The 17797-nt window shown below is 30.1% G+C and overlaps 1 protein-coding gene across 11 annotated transcripts in view; it reads right to left on the reverse strand.

The window, feature by feature from the left end:
* LOC108561847 (coiled-coil domain-containing protein CG32809) overlaps positions 1 to 17487 on the reverse strand; it is a 61453-nt gene extending 43966 nt beyond the window's left edge. For 10 of the 11 annotated variants that reach the window (XR_001891031.1, XM_017919935.1, XM_017919932.1 and 7 more), the window contains exons 1-2: positions 17355 to 17459; positions 17207 to 17263 (exon numbers count right to left, since the gene is read on the reverse strand). Coding sequence is in view for 10 of the 11 variants with exons in the window: in XM_017919935.1 (XP_017775424.1) it covers positions 17207 to 17263; positions 17355 to 17430 (133 nt within the window). In the remaining variant the exon portion in view is untranslated. Of the gene's footprint in view, positions 1 to 17206; positions 17264 to 17354 lie in introns of all 11 variants that reach the window. The other variant, XM_017919929.1, reaches the window with a different exon arrangement.
* Positions 17488 to 17797: the final 310 nt, after the last annotated feature.

Raw genomic sequence — 17797 nt, forward strand, 5'->3', positions numbered from 1 at the left:
ATACAACAAAGACTCATTATTTGGAATTGCGAAAAGCACTTTAAGTTTATAAAGTTAGTTAAGTTGTGTAATTTGCGTGCTTTACATAATTATGTTATATCTATAATTCATTGTATTTATCAATCAATAGCATAGTTAAAAACGAGTAATATTAAACTGAATAATTAATAAAAAAAATGAACACAAGAAAGTTCTTATTCTGTCTAAATCAATATTTTCCATATAGAAGTAAAAAAGATATGTTGGCTGAGTTCCAAGTTCAGTTTCGTATTGAAGTTCATGTAGAACAATAATAAAGCGAAGGCAATAAATAGTACTACTATATTGTTTTAATATTTATAAACGCAGTGATGCAAGAGAGCCAACGAAATATTTCAAGAATCTTGGCCTCGTTATAAAATTAAAGCTGATGCATTCGCAACTTGTTATCCCATTTAGTTTCAAGTGTAAGCGAACCGAAAGTCTATTTACATTTGGTGTAATATAAACATGTAAGTCGTTAGCCTCTAGCTGAAGAATGTCGAAGCTAAACAAAAAAAAAGAAATACAGAGAGAGTATAGTTCTCTTCATGCACCGATTACGTTGTTTCCCAGCACATTGCATTTCTACGTTAATAATGCTTTTGACATCCGAAGTTCATTATTTCCATGCAGCGATAGAGAGTGAGAGAGGGAGGGATAAAAAGAGTGTTCGGAAGTTTGATGCATTAATCCCGAAAGTTAAATGAAATATTAATTTCGTGCTGCGAGCAGTTTGCTAAACTTGGCATGCGATATTGGAGCACAGAGAACGGTGACATGTGTTTCATCATAGTTACCGAGGTTTATGAAAAGTCCTAGCACCATTTTTTTGTATCCGCATGTTTTAAAGAACGTCATTAAACTAGACATGTTACTTGGAGTTCGCGCCACCGACTAAACTCCCTTCTGCTTTAGGGATTTCGGATACTCCTGCTCTTCATCTGTTACTGATCATTCAATAATGTAGTTAATTTTAAATTCACTTCGGTCTCTTTCAATCTAGGTTTACAAACTTTATTTTAACTTTACTTCTTTGACGATGATCAAAGTCTTATAGGTATCATAAATCTAAAGAAAAATCTTTCAATGATAATATTACTAATAATATTCATAGAATATTGTCACTTACGAATATTTCAATTTAAATACTAAATCCCCACCAGGGAATATTTTTAAAGTAAATAAATTGATAATTAAGTTTTAAAATACTTTGGAAAATAGTAAGAATAAAAGTTAAGGATTTACCTCCACTCGATAACTCTCTTTAATTCTTTCAATAACTTTTCTCTTTAACCTTTCCTATCTTATCTTACAATCATGATGGATTTACTTTTGCTCCGGTTACGTGTGCAATTTACTCGAATGGCTTTGTTTTAATTGCATTTAAAGAAAAGATAAGACTTTCAGATTAAAATAATGCCATTTTCATGACAATCTTAATAGTTTTATTGGTTTAAAAAACATAAACTTATAACAAAATATACATTTTTTAATCATTCATAGAAAAATATATATGATTTTTTTGCTAATAATTATTAAACTAATGGACTTTTATAAACATAAATTATAAAATATAGTATATAATTTATCTTGTATATTATTTTCACGTTATTAAAATTAATATAAATGACGGTTATTGAGGTTTTTGATTAAAATAGGAACGCAATGAAAATGATAAAAAATAATTAATTTAATATAACAAATCAGCGATATTTATGTTGCGAACAGAGCAGATCCGATTAGTAAATTAATTACGGTTGATTAATGTGCTATTAAATAAAATATATACGCGTTGGCAGCGAGTTGCATGTCTATCAGTAATTTGTGAACACAGAATAAAGCAATGAGTCAATTATAATTTTGTTGTATCCATAAAGCAAATAATCCAAGTTACATTTAAATTAATTATTAATAACAATTGTTTTAAATATTCCATTTGATAATTTAAAAAAATAGCTTATTAATTGTTTTACTTGTTTACTATAACTAACATATATTTGTTTCTAATTACTAATTATATTAGAAGGCAATGTTTGTTCATTTATCAAACGTAAAAATCATTAATAATTATAGTTCCAATACGATTTTATTGTTGTTCATTGATAAAATATTTTAAATCGGTATGGTTAGTAAATTTAATTTAATTTTTTGCTTGTATTGTTTACTCATCTTAAGGTCATCATTTAAAGGAAAAATAAAACTAAATACTAATAACTAAAATATGGTAAGTGTTAAAAGAGATATAATAATTACTAATTGTCATGTTTATTGAAGGTACATACCGATGATTTTCTGTTTTTTTATAAAAATACTAATGTGATTGATGATCTTTGAATATCGTTAGTAATCAAAGTGTTGGTTTTGTGTAAACTGAAAGACAACATTCTCTATGTAAATAAATTAATGTAAAGGAAGTATCTTGTTATGCGCAGACAACTCGAAGCAAACTTAAATTACACATGAGAACTTATGAAGCACAAGCGTATATATACATGAGATGTCAAACATAAACTAATGTGGATAAGTTGTGAGGGATTACAAGCGCAAAGCACGGAGAAAAACGTTCGGGATGGAAAAAGTTGGTTCGCCTCGGCCATATATTATGGAACTATGTATACAATGTTTGCGTTGAAAAATAAAATAACATCCGCCCTGGGGAAAAGTAGCACTAAAATACATTTGGACAGCTTTATCCCCCGTAGTCCGTATCGTAAAATGAATTTCAGAACGTGAAAACGCGGACACATTTTTTTAATTTCACTCGGATATTAATTTTTACCGAGAGAACATTTTATTCGGCTGCAATTCCTTAACGGCAATAAATCCACCAACGCCCAGTATTCGGACACACTCACACACATTGCAAGCACCCAAAGTTCCGCAATTGATTCCAACTTTACATCCCTCGAGTACAACCATCATCCTCTCAGTCTTCCAACCCTTACATTCCCAGCATTTAATAACCGAGGAAATGACATGCCGTGCGGCGAAATGAATTTGAATACGAAACAGCCGAACGCGTTATATTAACATGTCAGAGAAGATGTTGATATTTGTGGCTTAGACATAAATATAATTCGACGGAAGACGGGGAAAGAGCTCATCTCCCCCGACGTGTGTGTATTTTTTTTGCTTCAAAGCCGTATATGAACACAAACGAGAAAAAAAATATAAGGTGGGTGAAAAGATAAGAACTTGGAACGTAGCCAACCCTTTTTATTTATCCGCATATTTATGGGGTTGTAAAGTATTTGGTGGTAAAACGGACATAGATAGATGCACTTTCCACGCTTTGTTTTGTTTCCAATTAGAGTTTTCGCGTCAGATGAAAATAATAAATGACTTTTATCCTGGAAAAAATTGCTTGGTTACAGCAGTAAATACAAATCGGTGACGTTTAATGTCAATTTATTAAATCGCAAGTCGTCTAAATTTTAAGTGAAATATGAAAACCGTGCAGCAAGGCGTGTTCCGACAACCTCGGCAGGATTTCGATATCGATTCAGTGTCAAATTGTACATTTCGCACTGATTCCTTGTGGAAAGTGAGCGATTATGATTTGCTGAAGATGAAAAAGGACAAGCAGAAGACTAGTAGCTCTTGGGAGGAGAAACGGGCCATCATGTGGCTGCACGAGCACAAAATGATCGACGAAGCCATGTACCAATCCGATACTAGTCTTCAGAGTTGCACCGACTGTCTCAATGAAGATTCGATGTACGCGAACAAGAAGAGGTTCAACGAATTCCTGACACCCTCGCAAATTAACCTGAGGAAGTTGAACTTAATCTGCAAGTTGACGCGATGTTATCACCTGAAGCAAATCGAATCGCTGAAGGGAAGAGTGCGAAGCATAGCTTCCAGCGAGTCCGGAAGACCGCTCAGTGACGAATCCTCGTTCTCATTGTTCTCCGACAAGGACATTCAGTGCGATGATCCAAAGTTCGAGCTGAACGAGGCTGCAATCCAAGCGGCCAACGAAACGAACACCATTGAAACACAAACTGATTTCGTTGAGAAATCCGAGGAAAAGTTGAGCAAAGAAGAGATTTACAAACTCCTGCGGGAGTCTTTCACGAGGGACAATGATGAGGTAAATCAAAGATACGTGGACATTTTTAATAACCGTGCCATACACATGCGACAGCACATCTCTCAGAAAGATCTGTACACGCTTAGCTGGATCCACTACAATTTGTTCAAATTCAATTTAAACCCGCGAAACTTTATAATCGAGGAGACGCTGGAGGACATCAGTATCGAACTGGCGCCTTCCGATGACGCGCTCACAACATCTAATCTGATTTAGCTCAATGTATACATAAACCTAAAACGAATGTATGTACAATTTCAGTTCCTCACGGAAAATAATGAATCTGGGGATGGTGTGGTGGACAAGCCTCTGGTTATTAAACAATCCCGCAGGAAGCCCTGTGGGAAGGACAGGAGGAAGAGGGACGTTGTTATCAAATACGAGAATAAGTACATCAATCTTCAATAAAAAAAAAATAACACGTTCTTCGAGATTTCTTTTCTCTGTAAATTAGTTTACGTGCAAACTTTTGTAATTGCAACACTGTTTATTAATAAAATTATTAAAACCTACTACAAAAATATTTGATGAAAATAATCTTAAATGTTTGAAGTTTATTAATTACTAAATTTAATGAAAGAACATGATTTACAGTACAAATATGTGCCTTCATTTATTACATATTATCTTACAAGCGTTGTTAAAAATGTTATATAAAAGGAGGTGAAAATAAAAAAATAATATGTAGCGTGTGAGGGTGGAAAATCTATTTATCAGGAAACTGGGGGCAGCTTCATAACACTGCAACGACATGCCCGGATCAACGTAAGATAATGTTATGTCTGTGTGTGGGATTTTAAGGATATCCTGAATTATGAGCAACACAGATCCAGGCGAATAGCCGAGCCAGCCATAAGCCTCGTTCATTGCATTAGGAACTGTATATATCGAAACTGGTTATTCTGACAAATATGATGGCCTTCCTGCAGCAATGATTAAGTTGAGTCGTCTGAGCGAACACAAATTAAATCCAGTCACCCTTCTCTATTTATCAAATTGTGTCCCAACATTAAAACGCTTTCAATGTTTCAATTTGCATCCAGCTAAAACACGTTAAATTCAGTCTTGTATATCGAAATGGTTGTATGATTATAATTTACTAAAGTTCATATGTATTAGTTAACGCTTTGGAAATTCCCGTTTTACGTATTTCACATCCTCATAAGCTATATAGAGATTAAGGAAAGTCACATTAATATAGTATGTAAAAACAAATATATATGAAATTATGTCTATTAATATGTTATTAAAATTTGTTCTAACAAATTAAAATTTTAAATTGTGAATGATTATAAACTAATATGAAGTTTGCGATTGGGTTAAATATTGTCATACTACAGTAGGTAAGTGTTCTACAAGTTGTTCGTTAACTTTGCAAACTCATTATTTTGGAAGTAAATTAGCAAATAAAACAGGAATTACTAGTCGCAAACATATCTAGTTTATAACTAGTATATTAAATGTGCTTATGAGCCGTATGGAGTATTAATCTCAGCTATAAATTTAATAGTTTACTTTGTTGTAGCTTATGGCCACGATGCTAATAGAGGTTTGACAATTTACCACCCGTCGAATTCCAATACGAACTTTAGATTACTTCCGTGTTCTTGAGAAAGGATAATTGAAGTTAATTAAAAATTCAGCTGCGTCGAAAGGCTACGTCCGACTGACAAAGGGGTTGTCCGACCGAAAATTGGGGTAGAATCGGGAATTTAATAATAACGCTTTTATACGGAGAAATCCTTTAAAGACCGCAATTGCGGATTTTCTACACGGAAAAGCACTTTGTTGAGTAAAGATACGGAAATAAACAACGAAAAAAAAAATAAAAACAGTTTTACTGGAATTGCGGAACGGATTCGACATAAATACATAAATAGTTTCGTGCATCGGTAATTTTCTCCTCTCCCTGATAATATTTACAGAAACTAAAGCGGCTTTTGTACAGGGATGGAAAACCATCCGGAATTGTCTTCCGCGAAGTGGTGGTAATAAAATTTCCGCCGCATGAAGAAGATGTGATAGTTTTCTAGTTAAAGAATTCTTTCTCTTTGGACAAAAGTTTTTGTGAGGAAGCGCCGGCAAGACTGTTCGAAAACTTTGCCAAAGAGCACTATAAAAATCTGCATCAAGTCTCTTATCTTCAATGAACCGACAAAGTTAAAACTAATGCTACTAAAACTACATTTTACGTTTTTCCACTTCTATTCTAAGTTTACTGCTGCATTGAATCAATAGATGTAAACGTAAGGGTTCCAAGACATTACAGCCGAGACGCGATGCACCATATTCCCCGATTTATTCTTCAACAGCAATATTAACGCTTGGATATTATGTAATTTATTACTGCAGGCGAAATAATATTATTAATGTCTGTACAGGCGATGAGAGATATACATACAGGGTTTGTTACATGAATAAAACATGCAACGGATTCAAAACAACCCATAGTTAGAAGGCTTTAGGAATAGCAATGAAGCTCACATCGATACTAAATATGTTATAAACTACATCACCCAGAACAAGTTATATTACTCAAATTATGCTCAGTTAATACAAAACCTTAATGCATTTGATAATAAAATCACAATATCGCTTTTCATCACTAAACTGAATTGAATATTTAAAAATTTTAAAAATATTGTTGTAATTCTAGTAAATTTAAAACAGACAATAATAATTATTTTTCATTAAAAAAATAGATTATAAGATTTAAGTAATAACTAAGAAATTGTAAAAGTTTTCAGTGAGCTTTAAGAAATAAATAAATAAATAGAAAATAATGTGGATTTTTGAATTTGTGCATGCAAAATATGTAAGCTTCATTCAGTCGAACGTATTTTTATTTATAGAATATATGAAATAGAACGTGGCTTACGCAAGTTACGTCTAATGGTAATACATAAAACGCCAACTTTATTTATAGACCTTTGTATTTAGTGCTACATGCTGTGCGCGTGTCTTTCATCAGCTTTATCAAAAAAAAGTAAATAGTAAAGAAACTGAAGTGAAATCGATTATGGAAAATGCTTCTTCCCAAATACTTCCGCTGAACTACCTGTAGAACAACACGGACGAAGGAAATTGCTATTTTGGTAACTACTACAAAAGTCTACAAGTAAAACAAGCATGTTATTTATAAATTTGGGTAATCAAACATAATTTTGCACGAAACTCTAGCGTACGTTATTACTTCTTTTACATAATTATACATATTTAAATTACAATCAAATTTATAAATAATTACTTTATTAATATATAACGTTCTTGTTTATAATTATTTAAATTTCCATTTAGTGTTTATTTGTGAAAGTTAATTGAGTAATTAAATAATAATTGAAATATAACCATAAATTAATAATAATAACATAAAATTATTTAAATAAATATAAACAAAGGAAATATGTAATTTTATTTTGAAACGAGTTATTGACCTATTCGCACTAGCAATTACTATTTTTGTGTGAACGTTTTAATGATAACGCGCAATTTGAGGGCAATCTACAAAGATAATCCTGGTAAAAGCTATCCGAAATCCATTTGACCAATCAGTAATCATTACTAAATCCTCGAGAGATTCAGGCAATTTATCTTCCCGGCCAAAAGCATTTCCTTTTTGCAAGTAATGCTCAAGTGGCTATGCCTTCCACGTTCTAAAGTTGGCACATTTAAAGAAAAGTTTATTTGTTAGAATCTTAGAGTTTTTATTAGAATAATGATATAAGTTATAAGATATAGCCTATTGTAGACGTTTTTTTTTAGTAATTACATATTTTTTACCAAATATTTTAATTAGTTTCTTATCAAATACGTAATAACTTTTATTATAATTTATCTAATATGAAAAATAACACAAAACGTAGAAATAATATTTTTAATGTTACTCGATACACGTCAAGTATTTCTAAATTACTTAGCAATTTCTTTAAATAACTAATTCCATCAATGAATTAATAAAAACTTTGTTTTGAGACTACTCGTCTAAGTACTAATATAAGTTACTTAGAAAACCTCGATTTATTGTTTTAATTTAAACAAGCTTTTTGAAAATATTTGCATAAAAATATGAATATTTCTAAAAATTGTCTTCAGGAACACTTGGACCTATAAATTATTAGCACTTATGTTGATTTGGAATTAGTTGTCAATCTCTTATGATTTATTGTGAATGCGATGATTTCCAATTTTGCCTAACTTTTGTTACTTTTTAACAAATTTTGGACTAAATGAACTTGGTATATTCCCAACAATAAACTTTAAACAACTGTTTAACGTGAAAGAATGAACAACGATTATCAAATAAAGGAGAGAAAATATTGAAACCATTGGCTGTTATATATATAATGGTATATAATATTTATTTAAAAGTGTAAATGACAGCTGTCAGTGTGAAGTAAATAAAATTTAAATTCAACGATTCGCACGTTCCTTTGCAATTATTTATGTAATTTTATGGTTGTTATAATAATTGTTATTATAATGAAACTAACAAACTTTGTGTAATACAAATAAATACTGGACAATGTATAATAAAGAAAACGTTGATCTTCATAGTCATAATATTATGGTTTTCTTTTAACTAAAGAGTTTTAAACTTATTTGTTGTTTTATTATGCATAATTCTTCATATTACGAAGTAAATATTATTATAATTTTTACAAAAATTATTAATCACTATATTTTTAAATGAATAATAAAAATAGAAATTGTAAAAGAAATACAATGTGAATAATTTTTATTGTAAATTGTATTATTTCCTATTGTCAATTAGCTGAAATAATTTAATGATTATTATTTATTTATTTCTTATTGAAATTTATATTATTTCTTATTAAAAACAAATGTATATTGACTGAAATAAATTTGTTTATACTATAAAGTCGTAACATTTCATAATTATGGAATTGTAAAAAAAAATTGGAATTGCTTCAGGTTTCTGAAAAAGTATATAGAATAAAATAATAATTCATTAGGTAAATATATTATTTGTTATTTTGGAGATGAATTACTATTTGAAATTATATCAATATTGAATGATTAACAAATTGTTTGAACTTCATCATGTTTGTGGAAACTCAAATTAAAAACAATAATAATTAATTAACGTAAAAATATTGATTTTCGAGCCAATTTTAATTGTCTAATAAACTATCGGTAAATTGCGGATGCAAAATGTTTATCGTATCATTGCAGTATTGGAATCATAATGGACTATGTACATAATTGAAATGCCATGTGCACTGGAACAATTCGATTCGCAGACACACCCACCTCTCGTATCCAAAAAATATATATGCATGCAAGTGCAAGATCAGTGTATGGATTTTAATACAGTAGGCACTAGGAATTGATTAAAAAAAAATAAACTAAAGGATGAAGCAAAAACTTGATGCAATCATTTCCGGTTGATCTTGATGAAGTTTAATTATTTAATTAAAGAGATATTATTTAATGGGATTTCAAATCGTTGTAAAGTATTCTCGTTTAATGGATTTAACTTTAACGATAAGCATGCTTGCATTTGCTGCAGGCGCGGTGTGTAGGATTAGCGTTAAATAACCAAAAACACAAAATATTTACCTTCTTCCTAGTATTTTTGGTACCAGGTTATGAATATCATTGAAAGTGCGTGTGATAATACCGTAGGTGCTTACTAGCTTTGTATATTTTGTAATGATACTTTGATGTGGTTCTACACGACCGTATTGTGATTGTGGAAACGCGACAACTAAAATACGATATTCCTAGTAGACGGATGAGTAAGCGCGACGCCGGCGTCCACGTCTACGACCTACGTCTTTGCAGACGCACCGCCAATCGTTCGCTCCGCAGACGACGGACGTCCTTCGTAGATTCAGTACGGACACGCCGTCGAAACGCGCACGCGGAATGGCGTCGGCGTCGCGACGCTCTCTTCCCTTTATGTACACTGTACATACATACAGGAGAGGGTGGACGTCCACGTTTTATATACGAATACGTATATATATACGCGAGTCTCGCGTTGCATTCGATAATGCCTATTGGAATTTAACATTGCGTTCAACACTGAAGAACACTTTAGGCGGATTTAGTTGATTCCAATGCTTTATTTCCGTCGGTGACGAAAGTTTATGTGTTTATAAATTGATCCCATTCACTGATGACTACTGCTCGAAAATCGATTGCAACCCTTTTTAATATTAATTTAGATTGTGCGAGGGAGCACTTTAATAAACCTAGGGTGACGAATGCTTAATTTCCTCTTAATTGTTAATTATTAATTGAATTTTAACACAGTATGTTTTATATATACTTTTTTAAGTGTTTAGAACGAATCAATCTTAGATTTATATAATTCTCTTGAAAATTATAAATCTATGAACTATTTACAAATATATTTATTCCAAAGATCTAAATATTGATTTAACTATACTCAAGTAATTGAAAATTTTCAAAAACATTTTTTATGTAATACGTAAAGGATTAAACGTAAAGCTTAAGATAAAAGTTAAAATTATTATTTGCAGTTAAATTAAAGTTTTAAGTGCAAATAAATTAGTTTCTAATTTAGGAAAGTAAACATATAGGAATATACATTGTTGTTTATATTTTAAAGATTGCAAGAATTTTGATATTTATTAGTAATTAGTATTTTATAACGATATATATTTTCAATTAGGCATCAAAGATATACAAAGTAATTATTATCTTCTACAAAGAGTAGCAAACTCATGTGCGTTGGATCCTATAGCATAAATAATTTAATTTAATTATCTTATTGAAATATTACATGTTTTAGTATATATAATTGTTTCAATTAGTGAATATATTATTTTTTTAATATAAAAAAAATAATTAATTGTGTAATAAATAAAATAATCCCCTTGACTAATAAATATGTTTAAATATAAAAAAAAGAAATATATTTTTGGTCAATACTTTATTAATTTACACTTAAAATATACAATCAAAATGAAAATTTATCATTTAAATAAATTTAGTTATCTAAACTTTATTTATTTTTTCAATAGTTTCGGTTATTAATATTTTTGAAGTAAATCAAACAACGTTAGTGTTTTTATACATATACATGACATGTAGAAAATCTTCGGCCTTTTAAAAAGTTTGTTCAATTCATTTCAGCATGATTTATTTTGAAGTGTTCATTGTTTCTTATTTTCTCTTCAACTTCGTATTCTTACATTCAATTCTATGAAAATATTCAATATCAAAGTTATATTACTTTTTACACAAATCAAGAGATTTTTTTAATTAACATATGTTGTTCATAATTTTTAGTAATGATTTATTGGACGTAATGATTAATTTAATTATAAACAACTGAACAACGGTTTTAAACAGATATTGGCTGAACCGATTATCCGCACTATGTGATGTATTGCTGTATATGTTATCTTATATAATTTCTGATGAAAACACTTATATTGATAGTCGTTTGACTCGATAAATATTCTTTATTATTATTATTATTTTTTACAGTTTAATAAGTGTAATACTATAAAACTTTATTTTACAATTAAGATTGATATAAATATACGTTTACTGCAACATTAAAATAAACTAGTACAACAATAACACTTACGAAAAACACCATTTTTTCAACATAATTATTACTTCGATGGACACTTTATTACTAAAAATTCAATAGATCATCACAGCAATAAAACGTTATGGAAGTACGTCATTGAAGAATGTCAAATGGTTGTTCTCGTTAAATTTTTAATTGCAGTTCCTTCATTCCCAGTCCATTCGCACAATTCTGTGTGTCTGTCTGTATGTATTTTGTTAACTATTCATACGCTCGTTATATAAAGCGTGCAAATAATACATTTATTTTTAGTTATAAGTACTTATTATTTTTATTTACGAGACATTGAGTTTCATTGCACAATATAAAGTCGTAATATATGATGTTGGTATATAGCTTAAATTGCATCTACAGCATATGCATTCTAATTATAAATATTATCTAGTAAACATTTACTAAATTTATATATTTACTTATCTTCTTAATTTTTTTTACAAATTTGAACGCGAATTACAGCCAAATAGATTAAACCACAGTCCAGTTTTTATAGTCATCTTTTCAATACATTCAATCCGAGAAAATCACTAAAATATGAAAACACTGCTTTTAACAGCGTTAATATTTATTTTTTTCAATTTGAACGCGAATTTCAGACAAAAAGGTTGAAGCCACAGCAATCTATGAATCTCGCTATATTCCACAATCATCCAGCTTTATGTAATTCGAGTAAATAAAAAAAAGTAATAAGAAACATATGAGACAATTATAAAAGCGATGAATACTTTCATGCTTCAACGTATTGAGAGTATAATTAAAATGAACATCTAACTACGTGACGACCAATCTTCTCGCTTCCATTAACGCAGCGAAAAACTCACAATATTGCATAATTGTTACGTGCAAATATTCTGTTTTTTTTCTTCAATAATTATAGACGTGATAATGCATCCAATCGATATGCTCTAATTGCATATCGAGTGATTTGGCGGCTTCATCAGTGATTTTGCGACCTACTTAATTAAATTTCGCCAACGCCCATCCGATCTGCGAGGGCCTTGATTACATAACATTCCCTGATTTTACAGTAAGAAAGAGAATCATCGATTCCGATATTGAAATTGATTTTAATTATAAGGTAATTTCCTTTCAGTCGCTTCTTTTAATTTAGATTAATTATGCATATGCTTTTTGCTTTCGCTCGTAAAAACAAGTAACTCAATTTATTTATTTTTTCGAATTATTTAAGAGCATTACTTAAGGTTAATTAAAGCATTATATTATGTATACCAGAATTTTCCAAACTGTGGGTAGTAGGTTAATATTATTAAGATTTAAAAATTAAACTCAAAAAAATATATATAAAATTCATTACGATTATGAAAAAGTTTTTAAAAACTTTCCATTTTTGTGTTAATAATTATTTTGGATATGTAAAATATCAAATTTTATAATAATTTTGCGTGGTTTATGATTTTGTCATAATTGACTAAAATTTGAATAATTATATAATAAATATTTTAATAAAGATCGCCAGGATGGCGCTCATCGGATAATTAACTTTTAACCAATTATTTAAGCTACGCGTGTCGTGAATATTAAAGCGGATTCAAGCATGGTTAGAAGGGTTTCAGCCCTGATTCCACACGACTTCGGCTTCGTAATTTTAGTAGTTAGGGTAACAATGCTATTTCGAATATTATGAAGATGGTTTCGGCATAGATGAACTAAACGTTACTGCTTGTAACAAAACATGAAAACATAAATGTATAGATTTTTTTCTTTAAAAATAATAATATTCATTGCGAGTTATACAAAATACAAAAAGGCAATATGAAGAAATATATTTAACTTTTGCTGTATTAAATTATATAATAATAATAAAAATCTTTATTAGTCACCAATTGTAACCAAAGGGCTATCGACCTAAGTCTTTCCGCCCTCAATTATATATATTTCTTTAAAAAGTTATTTTTGATACTTATTTTTTTTATCAATATAAGTTACTCCCCTTATGTTAGACTTCTCGGATTATATAGAAGAATTGGTCATTTATGTGTTAAATTTTTTTATGTACTATGACTTTTTAGAATTTAATTTTTATTTTACTTAACCTTCAAATACTCGCGCCGGTGTAAAAAGTACACCAATATTTTAAGAAATGATACCACATCTATATTATCTTCACCCTTAACGTAACCTATGCCCAAAGTGTTTACTAAATGATGGTGCAATATTGTGTTGATTGCGGCAAAATAAGTTGTTTTTGTGCATGTTCGTTCTTGCTCTGCGGTTTTCGTATAATAGCAGACGATGCTCCTATCTATCTCTACTCATGCTTATATAGAGAGTATTGACGACAATTCTGATTCAGAAATTATTATATTAATGTATTACAAATAGTTATGAATCTAATAAAAAAGCATTAGTTACCTTGAAAAAGTTTTTTCCTATCGTAATACAATAATTTATGCACTTTCTCTGGCAGTTATACATGTCGTGTATAAAATACACCGCGCGAGTAGTTCATAGAAGTTTCATGGCGCGAGTAGGTAAAGGTTAATTAAAATTTAGTTTCGTTTAAACTTTTTAAACCAAACTAATGAATCTGGAGTTATCTAATGCGGACTATGCGAGCAATATTATATTTATTTATAACTTCATCAGAAATATTAAGATTTATTTATATTAAAAAAGTAAATAATAAAGAAATATTTTATATGAGATCAACCTAATATTTTAATGTTTTAACATTTAATCACTTTTACTCTTTGATGTGTATGCTGTGTATGCTGTGTATTCAGCTTTGATTAATAATTACTATAATCTACATGTTTAACAGCATATTATTCGATAATTAATAATTTCCGAATAAGCCGCATTATAAATCCTAAATTCCAATAATGAATTTACACATACGATTTCAAATCATAATTTAATAAATATCAGAGTAGATACATATTGGAATATCTCCGCTTTATTAAATGCTGGAGAGTTTAAATACTTCAACGAATTCGAAATTCTGTCGCTGTTCAATTATCATGAATGATTATAAATGCATTAACGCAAAAGTATGCATTTATAACTAACAAGTGTTCTCCCTCAGGACGCAGAACTTGTACATCGCTGTGCCACTTCGTATTAGAGTATAGCAAACTTTAATTGTAGTTTAAACATCACAATGAAATGAGTGTTTTCTTACATATTTGTTATGTGTAATAATTTGATAGAAATGTTAAAAAAATAAATAAAGTATAAGGTTACAAATCACATAAATACGGAAACTCAGTTAAAATTTGAAAAATCTAAATGAATTTAGAAAAAAAAATCTTTGTCATCATTGCATGTAAAAATTGTTAATTATCTTCATTCATATATAAGGATGAAATAATAATCATACGATGTAAAGAAAGAATACAAAAATGTTTCATCTGTAAATTTGATGAACTAATAATTAGTGATATTACATAAGTTATGTATCTAACGATTTGTATGTTATTAGTATTGAAAAATATGGTTAACTGTGTATTTCTACATAATGAAAACCAGGGATATTTATCCTATAAATTGTAAATCGTGCAATAGAAAATAGTGTTGAAAATTGTAAATGGAATGATTTTTTTTTGCAAACTATTTTCGTCAATATCCGATCAGTAGTGACCGTGGAAATGAATTTGCAATGGAAGTAACGAACCGCAAATGCCGCCATTCGGTCCAAAACTGTTTTGCGGTTCATTCGCCCTAATGAAAACATAAATCAAACGGTTTTGTGTCTGCGGGGACGTCTGAACGTATATTGCAGTACATAAATTTGCGAATTTATTCACAAGATATGGGAATCCCGAATACACTCGATATCATGCGTGCGTAATGTAATGTTATTAGGTTGGAGCAATTGAAGGAAATTGTAAATTTCTGCGTCTCGGCTTCTGTTCATAATTCACGGACAGAATATTTAGGAAAATACGGGCTCTCCTAATGCCCTTCGGTATCCCCGAGGGTGCGTCTCAGGTGCTTGCAATATAAAGAATGTTAAACTTCTACTGCTTCCTATATTTTATATGACTTTATATTGCAAGAATATATAAAAATGAAAGAGGTTTACAGCACGACTAATCTTAAGGCTTAAACATTTATTTTTTTGGATTTAAAATAGCCTCGTGTTTTATGGAAATAATTTACAGAGAAAATAATACAAAAAAAAATAGAATAAAACTATATAATTCTTCTGGGATTATTTCCATTATATCTATTATATACTTAAAAAAAAAACTGTAAACATTAATTAGCTCGGTCCTCCCTCAGGACTCAGAACTTCTACATCTTTCAACTTCCGAATTCATATTCCAAACTTTATGTTACTGTTATTTTATGTTATTATTATTTTAAGTTATTCTTGTTTTCCTGTACAAAAAAAAATGAATTAAAAATGAATAAATATAAAAGAAAGATTAGTTAGAGTGTGATTTAAAAAGAAGTTATCACTTTAATTAAAAGCTAGTTAATCGGACTAGAAAATTAGAACAAAAACCCTGATGTGCCATAATCGGTTTATAGGAATGGAGGATTTTGTCTGCAAAATCCCCAGTGAAACAATGATGATGCACTCACGCCACTTCTGTTTTCAAGAGTCCAATCATAGAGAGGACCAAAAAAAAATATTGATATTCCTTTGTTCAGACATATAATTGGAAATAGCGTTTTCTGAGCAGAATAAAAACGAAGATTCATTATATCCCTTGGCAAAAAAAAACGAGACGAAGTAAATGATTAAAGGGGCAAAAGAATGAATGAAGTAAGTAATCGATAGGTTGAATGAAACGTGATTGTAACGTAGTAGCTACAAGCGGATGTACAGTAAAATAAGTTGTATAATTACAAAATGTTTTAGTTTATATGTACATCTGAAAGAGCATTCATGTTGGTTGCGCACAAATTACATTCCTTACATGTAATAAATTACAAAACAAAAAAAAACTGTGGGATTTTCCAATCGATTTACGTCGTTGGAACAAACACGCAAACCATCGGTTCTTGTACATGGCTGTATTCGTTTTACCACCTCGCGTAGTGGTCAAGCTTTAATCAATGAAAACTGCATTAGAGACCGACCATTTACTACGGAAAGCGCCAGAGATGTATGCAAAAGGACTAAATCGAAATTTACACGCAGATTTATTTCAGATACTTCTCATTAGTTTCAAATTGATAGTTTAAAAGCGTTATGTGTGGTCAAGAAATTATCCGGCTTCATGAACCTCTCAAATATCCGCTGAGCGCTCGATACCAATTTGATATCGTGTTACGAGAATTCCCTTGAAAGGGTTGCCGTAACGAACGTAACGAAACAAACAAAAAAACAGAACCACTAATTGAACTTTTAATCAGTGCGCATTAAAATGTGTTTCAATTATTTTCACGCTGCGAGCTGAAAATACGAAATAACAGAGCTCTGGGGCGTTTTGTTTTTATGTTGTTGTTGTTATTTTTGTTTTTATCTTCTCCAAAGTTAAATTGAGGGCAAAGCAAATAATAATGCTCACCGGAAAATATACAACACTTACCGGATTCGTTTCCGGAGAGGCCTCGTCCGGATTTTCCATCCGAATTCCATTCTTCCTCTGCAAAAGAAAAACAATATTTTAGAATCTGTGTAATAATGGAATTGTAAGAAACGTTTGAGGATGATGATGATGAGAGCAAGGAAATCACCTGAACAACTTTCAGAGTCTGGAATCGTTTCGTCGTCTTCGGTGTTGTTACAACAACGGCTACATCTTGAACACATTTTTGTTATAATTTCACTAATATTCTAGTCTTATCAACCAAAAAAAAACTGTAAATTGTATTTTAAAATTGTGCCTGGAAAAAAAAAACTATTGAGTTATTTCATTTGAGTTCAATTATAATTTAAATTTCGAAGCTATATGGAAATCGTTTAATCTTGATTAAAATGAGATTAGCGCGAAAGTTTGCTGCTCAAAGTCTAGTTTAACATAATATTAAGATCCGATTCTACTGGCACAGTTTCTAAACATCTGGAAAATATTAAAGTCAACTTTCAAACTAGTTACGGTCGAAGTATGAAAGAAAAAGCTAATTATAAAAAGCGACTTTTTTTCTTTCTAATTTATGTAACAAAATGTATATAATTT

Source organism: Nicrophorus vespilloides, unplaced genomic scaffold (assembly GCF_001412225.1).
Source record: "Nicrophorus vespilloides isolate i.1.1-1 unplaced genomic scaffold, Nicve_v1.0, whole genome shotgun sequence".
NCBI lineage: Eukaryota > Metazoa > Arthropoda > Insecta > Coleoptera > Silphidae > Nicrophorus > Nicrophorus vespilloides.